The following is a 15778-nucleotide window of genomic DNA, read 5'->3' on the forward strand; positions in this document are numbered from 1 at the left end:
TAGCGAATGGCGGTTGTTGTTGCAGCAACCTGGCTAGTGTGTCTGTTAGTTTAGTGCAGCTATTGGTATCGCATGAAAGCCATCTCGTGTGTTTCCACTCGACTGAAGTTGCCTTGTTGGTGTAAAGTCCTTGGGATCTGGCGGAGGATCGCGAGGTGCTGCGGCTTTGACAGCTTCAGGGCGTTGTCTCGATCTTGATTTCTGTTCATGCTACTCAGCAGGATTCCTCAAGTTTGCGCTTGGCTGCGTACGAGTGCTTTGCTAACTAGTCACAATTACTAAACTCGCAATTCGCCTCCTCATATCCATAAAAAGCTTACAGGCAAGAACCCTGTTTGGTTACAATTTTGTTTTATCTGGAGGGACGTGTAAGAAGCATATTGTACCCTTATTTAATATTTTCCGGAATGACACGTGATTATTTTGTTATGTAACATGTTAACGGTGTCCCAATCAAGAGCACCCGGAGCAAACTCTCGCGTGAGAGAGAGCGAGGGGGGGGGGGGGTAACACTCCGTTTACATCGGTCGCCCAAAACTCTGCTCCTATATTTGAATGTTTGCGTGAAGCAGGCTACAGCTATTTGGATAGGTCGGGCAGGTGTCTTGTTGGTGATGGGCTGCTGCAGCAGCTATGCTGCCCTGTGGTAGGTGCGCGTAGCCACCACGTTGCCCATGGTGCATGTCTGTAACGAGAAATACAACACCTCAATATTTAAAAAAACGTATGTTACGTAGTGTTATTTATGAAAAGTGCATTCCGAAAAACCGCAAATTTTGTCATGCGCGCAGGTTTTATTTTATTTTTCTCAGGGTTCCGGGACGCCAGACAAGCGGGAAGGCAACCAAAAGGGGTGCCAACAATCGCCCAAGTTCTGGGGTCCTATATTGGGATATTCTTGGTTCTTTCAGTAAAGTCACATAGAAAACAAAAATCTAAATTAAAAGCAAAAAACCCACGACGTTTCGATCGCAACACAAGCGGTCTTCTTGCTTTTGATTTTTGTTTTCTATCTACGTGACTTTACCGAAAGAACCAAGAATATGAATTCCTGCAGTAACGAAAGTTTTAAGTCTAAACCTATATTGGGATGTTAATAAGTATGCATTATTTTCGACTATAACCTGAGTTTAACTCCATCACACATTCATAAATGTAAGTATGTATCTCAGGAATGTGCATGAGTAGGCAGGTAGGTAGATTTGTGGGGAGATGGGTGTGGGTAGGTTTGTGTGGGTTTGTGGGTGGGTTTGTGCGTGTGTCTGGGTTTGTGGGTGGGTATGTGCGTGTGTCTGTGTGTGGGTGGGTTTGTGGGTGGGTGTGTGTCTGTGGGTTTGTGGGTGGGTATGTGGGTGTGTGTCTGTGGGTTTGTGGGTGGGTATGTGGGTGTGCGTGTGTCTGTATGTGGGTTTGTGGGTGGATATGTGTGTGGGTTTGTGGGTGTGTATCTGTGGGTTTATGTGCGTGTGTCTGTGTGTAAGTTTGTGGATGTGAATATGGTACCAGGATAAGCTTGTCAGGCCCTGAGACCTCTCTCACAAGGCGCGTCTCCTTGCCATCCCACTTCTGCACCTGCACGAGTTTCCCCTCCTCCACGGTGACCACACTCTGGGGGAGGCACGCAGCACACACGCAAATATCCCCCACGGGCCTCGAGTGCCTGGCACGGGAGCGGTGCGTGATGGTGGGCAGGCGCGACCGCTCTGCGTGTCTGGAGGCTCCGCGAGGAATCCAAGTTTTTGCGTTCCCCAGCCACACCGTGAGTTGGGCGAACCCCTCCCCGACCCCCCTGTCTGGCTTCTTTCTCTTCACACGCTTACCTCCGGCACACCGATGCTATGCAGGAGGGCGTGGGTTCGATCCCGACCCTGACGCCTGTAATATTTCGAGTTTGCATATTCTTCCTGTGGTCGTATGGATTTTTCTCTGGGTCCTCCAGTTTTTCCCTACGTGACTTTACCGAAAAACCCCAAAAAGTATGGATCCTTGCAGTCACGAAAACTTCAAATCTAGAATTAAAAATCAACGTGCATTTCGAGGATAGTATTTGGCTGCTTTACATTTTCACGTGATAAGCCACTTCGTTGAGCTATCATTTGCGGTCAGGTCGCTTCTGAAAGAGAGCTGTGTACCTCAGTGGGCCTTACCTGATAAAAATAAATAAAAATAAAAATTGGCCACTGACTTTAACCGTGAACGAGAATTTAAATTCAAACGCGAGTCGCCAGGGTTGGAGCTCGGCGCGCAAACCACGGTGCCACCAGCACTCAAATGGACCAGGATATTCTCATTTGTGAGAGTCACTTGGGTCATCAACATTACAAAAGAGCATGTGTGTTGTGTACGTGTCATTTATACGTTCGCTTTGTGTTTTAACTGTTGTATACGTGTCTGTTGTATACGTGCCATTAGGCGTCATTACATGTTCGCTGTGTGTGTGAACTGACACCCTGGACACTGTTGCGAACGAGACATGTCCATCCCAAGGGATTCATTTTCCGGGTTGAAATTGTTTCAATAAATGATTACGGTGGGTGCCCCCATCTCCGCTGCTATGTGAACAGAGGCCGGAGGAGCATGGTGAATTTGACAGACGTGCCCCATTTGGACTGCAGGACCGGATAGATGGCATTCAAGTGGTGATTTCAGGATTTCAAGCCTAATGCGTGTTACGTGTTGAACTTCTTTCGCACCGTATGTCGCTAACCGTGCTAATCGGAGTTGCGGTGGAAGGACAACAAACTAAACACAAAAAGCAGTTCTTAAAGACATTAATTTCAATCTCGATGACTTAAAAGTGCATAGCTTCCGGTGGCTTCTCAATAAAAAAAGAATTCCCCACGCTGTACTCGCCACTGAGGCGATCGTCCCCCTAGTGATGTCATTCCATTTCCATCCCTGGGGACGACGCAATGAGTGAAGAGAAGAAATTGTTCATTTATTCAAAGCAACTCCTCACATTCATAAAAGCCCTCTCCTTTTTCAGTGGCCATAATTTTCATCCTTCAAACGTTCCCCAATCCTGCTCCCTTTGGTGCCTTGCCGAACATCGTTGGCTGGCTCATATTTGAGATGGCCAATGATTGGAAATTGCCCACAGTCGAGCCGCCTTCGCTGTCGAAGCGAACCGTGGGACTGAGGTCAGCGTCAGAGGTCGCAATCGGGTACCCGATACCCGTACCCTACCCGGTACCCGGCCGGGTACGGGTACAGGTAGGCCGTGAGTCACTGGTGAGTAACCGTTTGTCACTCATTTCGGGTAGGGTATGTGTAGGGAACGGGTACCGGCCGGGTACGTGTACCCATTTGCGACCCTGGTGCGGCCGGGTACGGGTAAGGAATCAAAACCCGTTTGCGACCTCTGGTCAGCGTTGCAGGCAGAGCAATGTGGGGAGGGTGTGAGAGTGCATGAGGAAGGCTCGTGAAGGACGCTGCTACTGGGAAGTTGGAGGCAGTCGCGCTCCAACGACAACGGAGGGCACTGGAGCGACGCTCACAACGAGTGGAGTGCCAGGCGGTTAAAATACATCAATTTAACACGTAGGCTTTCGCGACCAATATTATTCATAATCAACGTTTTTGGGTTTAGATCGCGTTATTTATAAATGTGTCGTAACCCTCCACCACCCGACACGGCCAATCAGTAAAAAAGTGTCACGTTGACAAAAGACAAATTAGTTCACTGCTTTAGCCCACCGGTGTGTTGAAGCGCGAAACCACAAGATTTACAATTTGAGTACGACGTTTCGCTGGTAATTGCATCCAGCATCATCGGGCAATTCGCCATTCTGGCGAATTTTCGCCATTCTGGCGAATTGCCTGATGATGCTGGATGCAATTACCAGCGAAACGTCGTACTCAAATTGTAAATTTTGTGGTTTCGCGCTTCAACACACCGGTGGGCTAAAGCAGTGAACTAATTTGTCTTTTGTCAACGTGACACTTTTTTACTGATTGGTCGTGTCGGGTGGTGGAGGGTTACGACACATTTATAAATAACGCGATCTAAACCCAAAAACGTTGATTATGAAAAATACTTCAAGTTGGCACATCTGCCCGCCATCTCAGTCTACCCATTGCACCTGGGTCTGTCCCGTGACCTGTCAGCGGGCGTTCGACACTTCACGTGGCCTCAAAGTGCACCTAGCCTGGCACAGGCGCCGTGGTGACGTCTCCGCCACTTCAGTGGCGAATGGCGGCAGTCGTCGACGATATTCTGACACTACAATATCATCAGCACTGGCAACGTGTCGTGGGCCCATGTGCAGCACACAGAACCCACCTGCACCCTCCTGTCATCAGCCGTGGTCTCCTCGAACGGCTCCCCAAGGCGGATCTCCACCTCCGTGTTCTTGAAGGTGCTCAGAGTCTTCAAGCAGACGCGGTCACCGCTGCCGCTGATGATGGTCGTGGGTTTGCTCATCCCGGCCACGTGGCGGGTAGCAAACCCCACACCTGCACGCAAACGGGTGTGGGGTTAAGCGGGCAAATCGCGAGAGAAGCCACGCGCGAGTAAGGTGGAGGCTGCCGTGGTGTTTAGCACACGGAACTTGCAATTCACGGAGTTCAAAGGGTTTGATTGTATGTATGTTAAACTTCTTTAGCACCGTATGTAGCCAACCACGCTAATCAGAGGTGTGGGGAAGAACACCAAACTAGACACAACAACAAGCAGCTCGAAAGAAATGAGTTTTCAATTTATAGATTGAAAATGTCGAAATTGGAAACTAAACTTTGTATCTCTCGCCGCGGCAATTAAAACAACGGAGCAAGTTTCTCAAATCCCCTCCCGCCCCCCTACACCGCGTCTGTTCACCCATCACTACAAATGGATTCACCAGATCACGTGTGGTGGAGTATGACGTCACAAAGCTCTGCCCCCCCCCTCCCAAAAAATAAAACATGCTTCAAATCGCTTTAAACTATTGTCATTATAGTGCGTATTTAATGTGCCGCTGCACTCTGATGTTGTAGGAGAAAACATTTATTAAAAAGTATATTTAATTAAGTAGAACGTGATGTCTATATTTATTTAAAGTTGCGCATTTTGATGGGACGTCACATTTCTCAAACCCCCCCCCCCTATCGTCACAAATGTCTGACCCCACCCCCCAGGTGCGTGACGTCATTTATGGACGGCCCCTTTTTTAACACCGTCTGTTCCACGTGGAAAAGAAGACCAAACACCCCCAAAGGGGTTCGCGCGAGTGTACGAGGCCCTTCTGCCAGCAGGTTGCACGAGCGAGCAGTTGCAGGGCTGCGGTGAAGCGGCGTCTCAGGGTAGCGCGCGTTCGATGGCCACGTTTGTTTGTTGTAGTACGGAGTTAGACTGATGGCCTTAATCTACGTTGTATTGTGGTTGTTGTTGTTGGTGTTTGACTTGCATCCCACTGGGAATTTTGCACACAGCGTTGGTGTACGGTGGTTCTTATGCAATATTTTGCTGTTTCTTGGATTTTCTGTTTGCACTCAGTCACATAGTCACTTTAAGATGTTTTCTTGTTCATGTTTTTGTTTGTTGCGGTTGCACCTGATTCACGAGCCGAATGGCTCACAGGGCGATACCTAATAAATTAAACTGAAATGAAAACAGAAACTGAAAACTGACGCCATCCTAATGCAGCGGCTTGCCCCGGGATAATAGTTATCAATGATGGGTGTAGTAACCGCAACGATTGTCATCATCTACTTCACCACCAGGTACGCATTACACGATCCTCCCTGACGACATTCGCATGAGTACAGGCCATTGTGCAGTCGACAGGGTCCCATTGTGGCCAAATTACAAATTTGTGGGTGACAGTCCGTGGCAGGGAGTCGGCTTCAGAGTGTCGTGTGCTCATCATTACACACATGTTTCACCACGTACCAGCACATGCGCTGCGATATGTAGTCCAAATATAATCGTGAGCGTCGTCGGGGAGAATACAAGTAGGATAAACAATCAAACAATTCGTCTCCATCGTTTGCTGCCCTTCCCGGTTAGCACGGTTGGGTACGTATGATCCTAAAGAAGTTGGACATTAATACAAACATAAATATCTGTTCCTCCGAATAAATACAAATCTTGTATTTTGACATCCCAATCGGTCACTTCATTATTATTCCTCCTAGATCGTTGAAATGAGCACACTTTATTCCATGGATACTCAGGCTGCTTGGTGATCCAACACTCACCTCTATCTTGTTCAACCACCATTCTGCACGATTACAGCAACACACACAGACACACCTAAGTCACCTAACCACCAACTCACCCATTCATTCACGCTCACCCGCCCATCCACTCAACCACCACACTGATTCACCTTGGGATGTTCCTCTTGTTTTCGCTCTTCCCAAGCGTCTATCATAACCTTGCTCCATGCCAGGAATGTGTGTTAAGTCGCATCATCGATTGCAGCGAGTGGCCGACGGTATCGCAGCCTTCACACGGGTCACCTGTTGAGTGTCGTCTCATCCGCACGACTAAGACCATCACTTCGGCCTCTTGTCATATTCGATTTCAAGTAGGTGTGTAAATCCCGTCGATAAAAAAGGTCCCGTAAAGGGGTGAAAGAATAGTGGAACCCAGCACACGAGGAGTACCGACATCACGTGGATGAACTCTCAAGTGCGTGGTGTGACGTGCCCGCAAAAAGTGTTCACCGCAATAAAACATCACCGCTGTTGTGCTCTCGGAACCCCATGCCGAAGACTGGATGAGCCGAAGTGAAACAGAAACAACGCTCTCACGGTTGCCTGGTTTCAGGATACTGGGTTGATGGGAAGTAATCAGAACAGGCGAGGTGAGGGTGAGCAACGCAACGGGGCATGTCTCGTGGCTAACACATTCCTGCGGAGGGAGCTGGTAGGAACGTTGGGTTGCTCGGTCAATGGCCAGGGTCAACGGCGGCGTGGTGTATTCCGCAAATATGGCCGACTGTGAGGGCGGGCACAAGCCGGCGTGAGTAGGTTAAACCTTGAGTTTTATAAGGGCACCACGGGGTGACCAGCCCCTCCCCACCCAGCCCTACCCCTCCCACCCTCCACCCAGCCCCACCCTCCCCACCCAGCCCCTCCCCACCCCCTCGCCACCCAGCCCCTCCCCACCCTCCCCTCTCCACCCAGCCCCAACCCTCCCATTTTTGGATGCACGACGAACGGACACAATAATCCCCTGTGGGCTGGTGTAACCAGGTGGTTCCTACCAGTATTAACGTCATGTAATATTGACGGAGTGCACGCTGTTCACACGCATCGCGTCCACAGTCCAGCCGGGCTTGAAACTCTGACTGATTGCATCCTAAACAGTTGCCCGATGGAACAAAAAAAATCGTTGCCCCTGCTGAAACCTGGAAAAAACCAGGTCAGGTCTCGAGTTTTTTCTTGTCCAAATATCCATGCGCTCTCTGCAACAATTCAATTCCTGGGGCCGTTATCCAGAAGCCAAAGCCGACCAGCAGTCACCCACGTTCCACAATCATCGAAGCGGGAGATCGTCGCATGAACCGGACGTCCCTAACAGAGGGGCCATTTCCACTCCGCTCGATGGAGCGCGACCCATGCCTCTGCATTCTCGGCCCACTCTCAGAATCAGTCGCCACTGCTCCCCAAGCTCTCGCGTGGCTCACAAACGTGAACCGGGACGCGTATTTGACACCCACTTGCCGCATGCTAGAATAATAATAATAATGATAACAACACATTACACCTGTGATAGGCTTCAGTGCCGGATTAAGCTAGTGCGGGGCCTGTAGCATCTGTTATAAAGGGGCCCTAAATAAATAAAAATATTAAAACACGAATTTTTTTACATGCACAGTAAAGTAATTGTATTTTTTTATTTGCTATACAGCCGGATAATACGACAAATCGCTAACCATAAACAGCCAGTCGTTCATAAAAGTTGAAGGTGGTATAGTACTATAGTAATAGAGCAAGTGCAGAATCACTGAACCGGAATTGATATCTTGAAAGCATTTAGCGCGGGGCCCTTTAAAGTGCGGGGCCCGTAGCTACCACATGTGTAGCTACTACACGTGAGTAGCTACTTGTGCTACTACTACATATGTAGCTACTACACATGTAGCTACTTTTGCTACGAGGATAATCCGGCACTGATAGGCGCGTGCCTTGCAACTGCTCGGGCCACGGACCGACATGGATAACCGAACGCTTCAGAGACGGTTTTTTATTTATAAAAAAAAATAATCAAGCCCAGAACCCCACGACGACAGCTCTTACCGATTGCCTTCATGTATTCGTCGAAGTTTCGGCTTTCGTCGAGATCCCACGTCCCGAAGAATTGCTCAGCCATCGTCTCACGAGCAACGGAGATGACCGAGGAGATATGAGGGAAGAAGACGAGCAGAGTGATGACACTGCAAGGTCTGCGGCATGATTCTGCGATTTATATTCGTGTGTTGTGCCCTCCCTCCCTCCCATATATGATACCACAACCCCCCTTATTGGCCAACACATGGTGAAAATGCCAGCACTATGGACACCACCCACAGGCATCAATGTATTCCAGTGCGTCACTCAAAAACTCAAAAACACGAAGGGCACATACCACAGACACACACCACCACCAGCCATCATCATCCTCACCACAATAACACGCCTCACAGTCAACACTCAATTCTCACCAAACACCAACACCACCACCAAACGCCCACAACAAACCAATACCAATCACCCGGCAATTCGCCACGGCACTTGTGCCAGGCCAGGTGCACTTTGAGGCTGCCAAGTGAAGTGTCGACGGGTCGCTGCTGACAGGAGCAGGTCTCGGGTCAGACCCAGCAGGTGCCATGGGTCGGCTGACTGAGATGACCGGTAGATGCAGCACCAGCTGTACCCCCCTACTGTGCCAGGCTAGGTGCAGGAGGTCTCGGGTCAGACCCAGCAGGTGCCATGGGTCGGCTGACTGAGATGACCGGTAGATGCAGCACCAGCTGTACCCCCCTACTGTGCCAGGCTAGGTGCAGGAGGTCTCGGGTCAGACCCAGCAGGTGCCATGGGTTGGCTGACTGAGATGACCGGTAGATGCAGCACCAGCTGTACCCCCCTACTGTGCCAGGCTAGGTGCAGGAGGTCTCGGGTCAGACCCAGCAGGTGCCATGGGTTGGCTGACTGAGATGACCGGTAGATGCACCACCAGCGGTACCCCCCTACTGTGCCAGGCTAGGTGCAGGTGGTCTCGGGTCAGACCCAGCAGGTGCCATGGGTTGGCTGACTGAGATGACCGGTAGATGCAGCACCAGCTGTACCCCCCTACTGTGCCAGGCTAGGTGCAGGAGGTCTCGGGTCAGACCCAGCAGGTGCCATGGGTTGGCTGACTGAGATGACCGGTAGATGCAGCACCAGCTGTACCCCCCGACTATGCCAGGCTAGGTGCAGGAGGTCTCGGGTCAGACCCAGCAGGTGCCATGGGTTGGCTGACTGAGATGACCGGTAGATGCACCACCAGCGGTACCCCCCTACTGTGCCAGGCTAGGTGCAGGAGGTCTCGGGTCAGACCCAGCAGGTGCCATGGGTTGGCTGACTGAGATGACCGGTAGATGCACCAGCTAACACGAACCATTGCCTCCAACCACTTTGTTGACACACTTACTGGAGCACAGGCCGAAAATCTCAATGCGCTCAGCAGCCAGTAACAAACAGCACAATTAAGGTTGTAATAGACACGAATGAACGCGTCTCTGGAATTGAGCAAGGTTATTATCATGACCTTGAAAGGCAATTCCAGAGTGGATCACTGCAAGGGAAGAGCTGATTAGCTTCCAGAGTTCTGATCCGCATTGTAAGTTACAGGTCATTCACCTTCTCAGGGGCCGTCCATAAATGACGTCACGCACCTGGGGGGGGGGTCAGACATTTGTGACGATGTGTGACGAGGGGGGGGGGGGGAGGTTGAGAAATGTGACGTCACATCAAAATGCGCAACTTTAAATAAATATAGACAACACGTTCTACTTAATTAAATAGACTTCTTAATACATGTTTTCTCCTACAACATCAGAGTGCAGCGCCACATTAAATACGCACTACAATGACAATAGTTTAAAGCGATTCGAAGCATGTTTTATATTTTTTGGGGGGGCAGAGCTTTGTGACGTCATATTTGAGGGGGGGTTCTGACTTTTTGTGACGCCGTGTGACGAGGGGGGGGGGGGTAAAAAATCGTCCAAAATCGCGTTACGTCATTTATGGACGGCCCCTCATGACTGAAACTCCACGTAAATAAATGTTTATTTTTTACATATCCATCGGCCACACGACCTCGTGCATAATAGCAGAATGTGTTCCAACACAAGAAAAATTCGGACCAACTTCGACATTCAATGGGTCGGGCTTGCTTCAACCAATGCTGGCAAACAGTTTAGAGGCAACGACCCCTTCTGTTGGATATGGGTCAGAGTTGAGAGGTGGGTGGTGTGGGTGATGGGAGTTGTGGGTGGGAGTTGGTGTTGGCAGTGATGACATAGCTTCATATTCATCGAGTATAATCGAAGGCAGATGGAGGCAAGAGGTCACAGGGCCAGACGTGAACTGGGTTTTAATTCGGAATGTCGAATAACACGACGGCCATTTTCGTCTGTGCCACACAGTCCACTCACTCATTGTGCAGGAAAGCGTCATTTGTGTCTCATACTGGCATGAGAGGTACGTTTGTAAATTTCCATTTAAAGCTTTCGTGACTGCAGGGATTCATCTGCTTGGTTCTTTCGGTAAAGTCACGTAGAAGGGAAATAATAAAATAATAAAAATAAAACATAATAAAATACAATTCTCACGACGTTTCGGCCACAACGCAAGCAGCCGTCCTCAGGTGAAGAACAGGTCTGTCGGAAAGACAGCGTCTGAAGGAGCACCACCAAGCTTGGCAGCGTATATTTAATCTGGATTAGAGGAGGAAGGGCGCCTTGACAAAGGAATTTGCATATCAACAGATGAATTTAGCATATTTATGAAAAATGCAGATATGGGATTAGTCACTACTTGTGGAATGCGTACGAGGTGGGGGGGGGGTCTCAAAGTCATATTATGCCCGTGCATTATGTAGGATTAGCAGCAACAAAGGGAGGGAGAAGGGTTAGCAGTAATAAAGGGAAGGAGTTTGAATAGTAAGAAGCTGCAGCAGCCATGAGCAAGGTTGTAATAGACGGGAGTGTCAACACATTTCTTCAATCGAGGAAGGATATTGTAGGAGCTTTGGTCAAAACGGTTATCGCGATCCAAAGATGGGTAGTGAAAGGGGTTTTGTTTGTGGATCTCGGGACAAATTAGAACGGGCAATCTCGATTTGAAGCTTTCGTGACTGCAGGAATCCACACTCTTTGGTTTTTTCGGTAAAGTCACGTGGGTAGAAAATAACAGATCACGACGTTTCGATCGCAACACAAGCGGCCGTCGTCGGGTGAGGCAATCACAGCAGGGAAACAGCTGAAGGTCATCAGGTGAGACAATCACAGCAGGGAAACAGTTGAAGGTCATCAGGTGAGGCAATCACAACAGGGAAACAGCTGAAGGTCATCAGGTGAGGCAATCACAGCAGGGAAACAGCTGAAGGTCATCAGGTGAGGCAATCACAACAGGGAAACAGCTGAAGGTCATCAGGTGAGGCAATCACAGCAGGGAAACAGCTGAAGGTCATCAGGTGAGGCAATCACAGCAGGGAAACAGCTGAAGGTGGTCAGGTGAGGCAATCACAGCAGAGAAACAGCTGAAGGTCGTCAGGTGAGGCAATCACAACAGGGAAACAGCTGAAGGTCATCAGGTGAGGCAATCACAGCAGGGAAACAGCTGAAGGTCATCAGGTGAGGCAATCACAGCAGGAAACAGCTGAAGGGCATCAGGTGAGACAATCACAGCAGGGAAACAGCTGAAGGTCATCAGGTGAGGCAATCACAGCAGGGACACAGCTGAAGGTCATCAGGTGAGGCATTCACAGCAGGAAACAGCTGAAGGTCATCAGGTGAGGCAATCACAGCAGGAAACAGCTGAAGGTCATCAGGTGAGGCAATCACAGCAGGGAAACAGCTGAAGGTGGTCAGGTGAGGCAATCACAGCAGAGAAACAGCTGAAGGTCGTCAGGTGAGGCAATCACAGCAGGAAACAGCTGAAGGTCATCAGGCGAGGCAATCACAGCAGGGAAACAGCTGAAGGTGGTCAGGTGAGGCAATCACAGCAGAGAAACAGCTGAAGGTCGTCAGGTGAGGCAATCACAGCAGGAAACAGCTGAAGGTCATCAGGCGAGGCAATCACAGCAGGGAAACAGCTGAAGGTCATCAGGTGAGACAATCACAAGAGGGAAACAGCTGAAGGTCATCAGGTGAGGCAATCACAGCAGGGAAACAGCTGAAGGTCATCAGGTGAGGCAATCACAGCAGGGAAACAGCTGAAGGTGGTCAGGTGAGGCAATCACAGCAGGAAACAGCTGAAGGTCGTCAGGTGAGGCAATCACAGCAGGAAACAGCTGACGGTCATCAGGCGAGGCAATCACAGCAGGGAAACAGCTGAAGGTCATCAGGTGAGGCAATCACAGCAGGGAACAGCTGAAGGTCATCAGGTGAGGCAATCACAGCAGAGACACAGCTGAAGGTCATCAGGTGAGGCAATCACAGCAGAGAAACAGCTGAAGGTCATCAGGTGAGGCAATCACAGCAGAGACACAGCTGAAGGTGGTCAGGTGAGGCAATCACAGCAGGGAAACGGCTTCCGCAGTTTGTGATGGTCTCACCTCATGACGGCCGCTTGTGTTGCGATCGAAACGTCGTGATCTAGAACGGACACTTACATAAGGGGCCGTCCATAAATGACGTCACGCACCTAGGGGGGGGTTAGACATTTGTGACGATGTGTGACGCGGAGGGGGGGGGGTGAGAAATGTGACGTCACATCAAAATGCGCAACTTTAAATGAATATAGACAACACGTTCTACTTAATTAAATAGACTTTTTAATACATGTTTTCTCCTACAAAATCAGAGTGCATCGCCACATTAAATACGCACTACAATGACAATAGTTTAAAGCGATTTGAAGAATGTTTTTTTGGGGAGGTGGGGCAGAGCTATGTGACGTCATATTTGAGGGGGGGGGGTCTGACTTTTTGTGACGTCGTGTGACGAGGGGGGGGAGTCAAAAATCGTCCAAAATCGCGTGACGTCATTTATGGGCGGCTCCTACGCATATCAAACGGTGCATAAAGCGCGAGCCGCGATTGGCTCAGGGCGGATGGGCGGTACATTAGGCCTCGCCCATTTCCTCCGGAAACGGTTGGCGGTCACATGACCCGTAGCACGCGGTGCGCCGAGAGACGGAGGATTCGTGCTGTTTACGGAGCTCGGATTTGTTTTATCTTTAATCGATAGCCATCCGCAGTTCTTCTTGTGCAATCCCTCGCAGTTGAGGACGATTGTCTTCCATCAGTATCTTACCTGTTGCGTCCGCATTTGGCTGACGAGGGCCTACCCGGGAGTGATGGCCTCGCATTTCGGGCACATTGTTTCCGAGAGGGATGGGCGGCCCGAGTTTGTTGATTCGGTCTGTGACACACTGTGTCTGCTGCTGGGGACTAGTGCCCGGCAGGTATGATGGAAACAACCACAACCAGTCAAGGCTTTACCTGGTTAATAACGTCCTTCCAATGATTGCTCAATTTGTATCCATCTTCTCGGTTGACGTTACGTCTGTGTTTATATATCTCGATGGCTTCATGAACAAATCTCTGATGATAGCCAGTGGATTTGCAGAGTACTTTCGTCTTGGAAAATTTTATTTCGTGTGTGCCCACTTTCTTACTTCCCCCCCCCCCGTGTCCCCAGCTTCCCACTTCTAGCCCCGCCTACTCCCCCCCCCCCCAGCCTCACATCTTCTCCCCCGAGCGCTCACGCAGCCCCCTTCCCCTACCCCACACCCTCCCCCCCCTCGCTCCCCTTTCTTACCTATATAACCTCTTGCCACGGCAGCTCTCTCGCCTACTTGCTGTGGTTGTTCCACCTGATGAGGATTGCTTGTGTTGCGATCGAAACGTCGTGATTTATTTTACTTTATTTCTACCTACGTGACTTTACTGAAAGAACCGAAGAGTATGGATTCCTGCAGTCACGAAAGCTTCAAATCAAGATTGGCACAACAATATTTTCTCACCTGTCAATTACGATTGCTAATCTCTCAAAGGACACATCTAAGCCTGGTTTTCCGTTCTTCGCCAAAGTCGCCTGTAATTCCAAACAATTATTACGGTTGCCATACAAAGCACAAATTTGTCCAAAGCTGGAATACTCTTGTGGAGCACCCAGTTCCTACTTGCCTGCATGTGGCCTACACAGTGGCGAGATGTTAACTACCTTGCCTGGTATACAGGAGATCGTGGGTGCGATCCTGACATCTGTATATTTGGAGTTTGCATGTTCTCCCTGTGGTCGCGTTCATTTTTTTCTCTGGGTCCTCTGGGTTTTCCCTCCCAACGTTTAAAATCAAAATCACGCGTCTAGATGATGTGGCTGCTAAAAATGCCCACATGATGTGTAGCCGGTGCGAGCTTACTTGTGATCAATCACACGTATACTTGCGCACTCTGCAGCGTTTGGGAACCTAGGAAACTATCTTGTCTTAAATCTCATAGCTGTAATAGCTACGGGTAGCCGTTGCGCGTTTTTATTTGAGGTGAAGGCAACAGTGATCAGGGATTGGACCCCGAGCCCCACGTGCACAGTAGAGTACGATGCGCTTTTGCGGCCGTCTGGAACGCTCTTCTGATATTAGGAAGCCACTGGAGCTATGAACTTTTAAATCATCTCGATTGACAAATATAATTTTTTTAGAACTGTTGTTTGGATTTAGTTTCTTGCTTGTGTTGCAATCGAAACGTCGTGATTTAATTTATTTTATTTTATACCTACGTGACTTTACCGAAAGAATTTAGGTTTATTTAATGATAATGTAATGTTTAATTGTATTTAATGAGAAGGTGGCGCTGCAATTCCATCAGCCTTCTTGTTCTTCATCTGTTTAAGGGCTTCGTCAAGGGTCAGAGGAATTCTGAGCTCATCTCTAACGAGGTGCTGCAGGATGGAATTGAGAATACTCTTGTCAACGAGTCTTGATTCAGATCTTCAAAATGACCCCTTCAGCGACCATAAGATAAACCTTAGGTCTTAAGGGGGCTTGTCACAGAGTCTTTGAACCCATCAATTACTTTGGCAACAATTAAAAACACGCGCACATCGTGCACATCAGCGAGATGTTGGATCTCCTTTGCGCTTCTCCCACAATGTGTTCACATACAACAACAAAATAACACGTGTAACGACAATAGAGCCAGCATTCGGTGTGAGTGGACTAGTGGCCACGGCAGGTAATGACAGAGGAGTCAGCCTGCAGTGCGAATACACTAGTGGCCACTGGAGGTAATTACGGGTATCAGTTGTGAGTGGGAAGGGACTGGTGGCTACGGGAGATAATGACAGGGGAGTCAGTTGTGAGTGTGAAGGGACTGGTGGCCACGGGAGGTAATGGCAGAGGTATCAGTTGTGAGTGCGAAGGGACTGGTGGCCACGGGAGGTAATGACAGGGGAGTCAGTTGTGAGTGTGAAGGGACTTGTGGCCACGGGAGGTAATGGCAGAGGTATCAGTTGTGAGTGCGAAGGGACTGGTGGCCACGGGAGGTAATGACGGGGGAGTCAGTTGTGAGTGCGAAGGGACTGGTGGCTACGGGAAAGTTTTAGAAGGGAGCGTGGTCAGGTGACGGAAGAGGAGGGTGGAGTCTGCCGGTGGAGCGAGCGTT

General features: G+C 49.6%; 1 protein-coding gene across 1 annotated transcript; it reads right to left on the minus strand.

Annotated features, from left to right (window-relative positions):
* On the minus strand, nt 1–8312 carry LOC144940609 (fatty acid-binding protein, heart-like). The gene is made up of 4 exons (XM_078866858.1): nt 8227–8312; nt 4283–4455; nt 1504–1608; nt 1–685 (listed from the first exon to the last, which is right to left on the minus strand). Exons 1-4 carry the CDS (start codon nt 8297–8299, stop codon nt 632–634), a joined length of 405 nt encoding a protein of 134 aa, XP_078722984.1. The 5' UTR covers nt 8300–8312; the 3' UTR covers nt 1–631.
* Nucleotides 8313–15778: the final 7466 nt, after the last annotated feature.

The sequence above is a fragment of the Lampetra fluviatilis genome, chromosome 23 (genome assembly GCF_964198595.1).
Source record: "Lampetra fluviatilis chromosome 23, kcLamFluv1.1, whole genome shotgun sequence".
NCBI classification, from domain to species: domain Eukaryota; kingdom Metazoa; phylum Chordata; class Hyperoartia; order Petromyzontiformes; family Petromyzontidae; genus Lampetra; species Lampetra fluviatilis.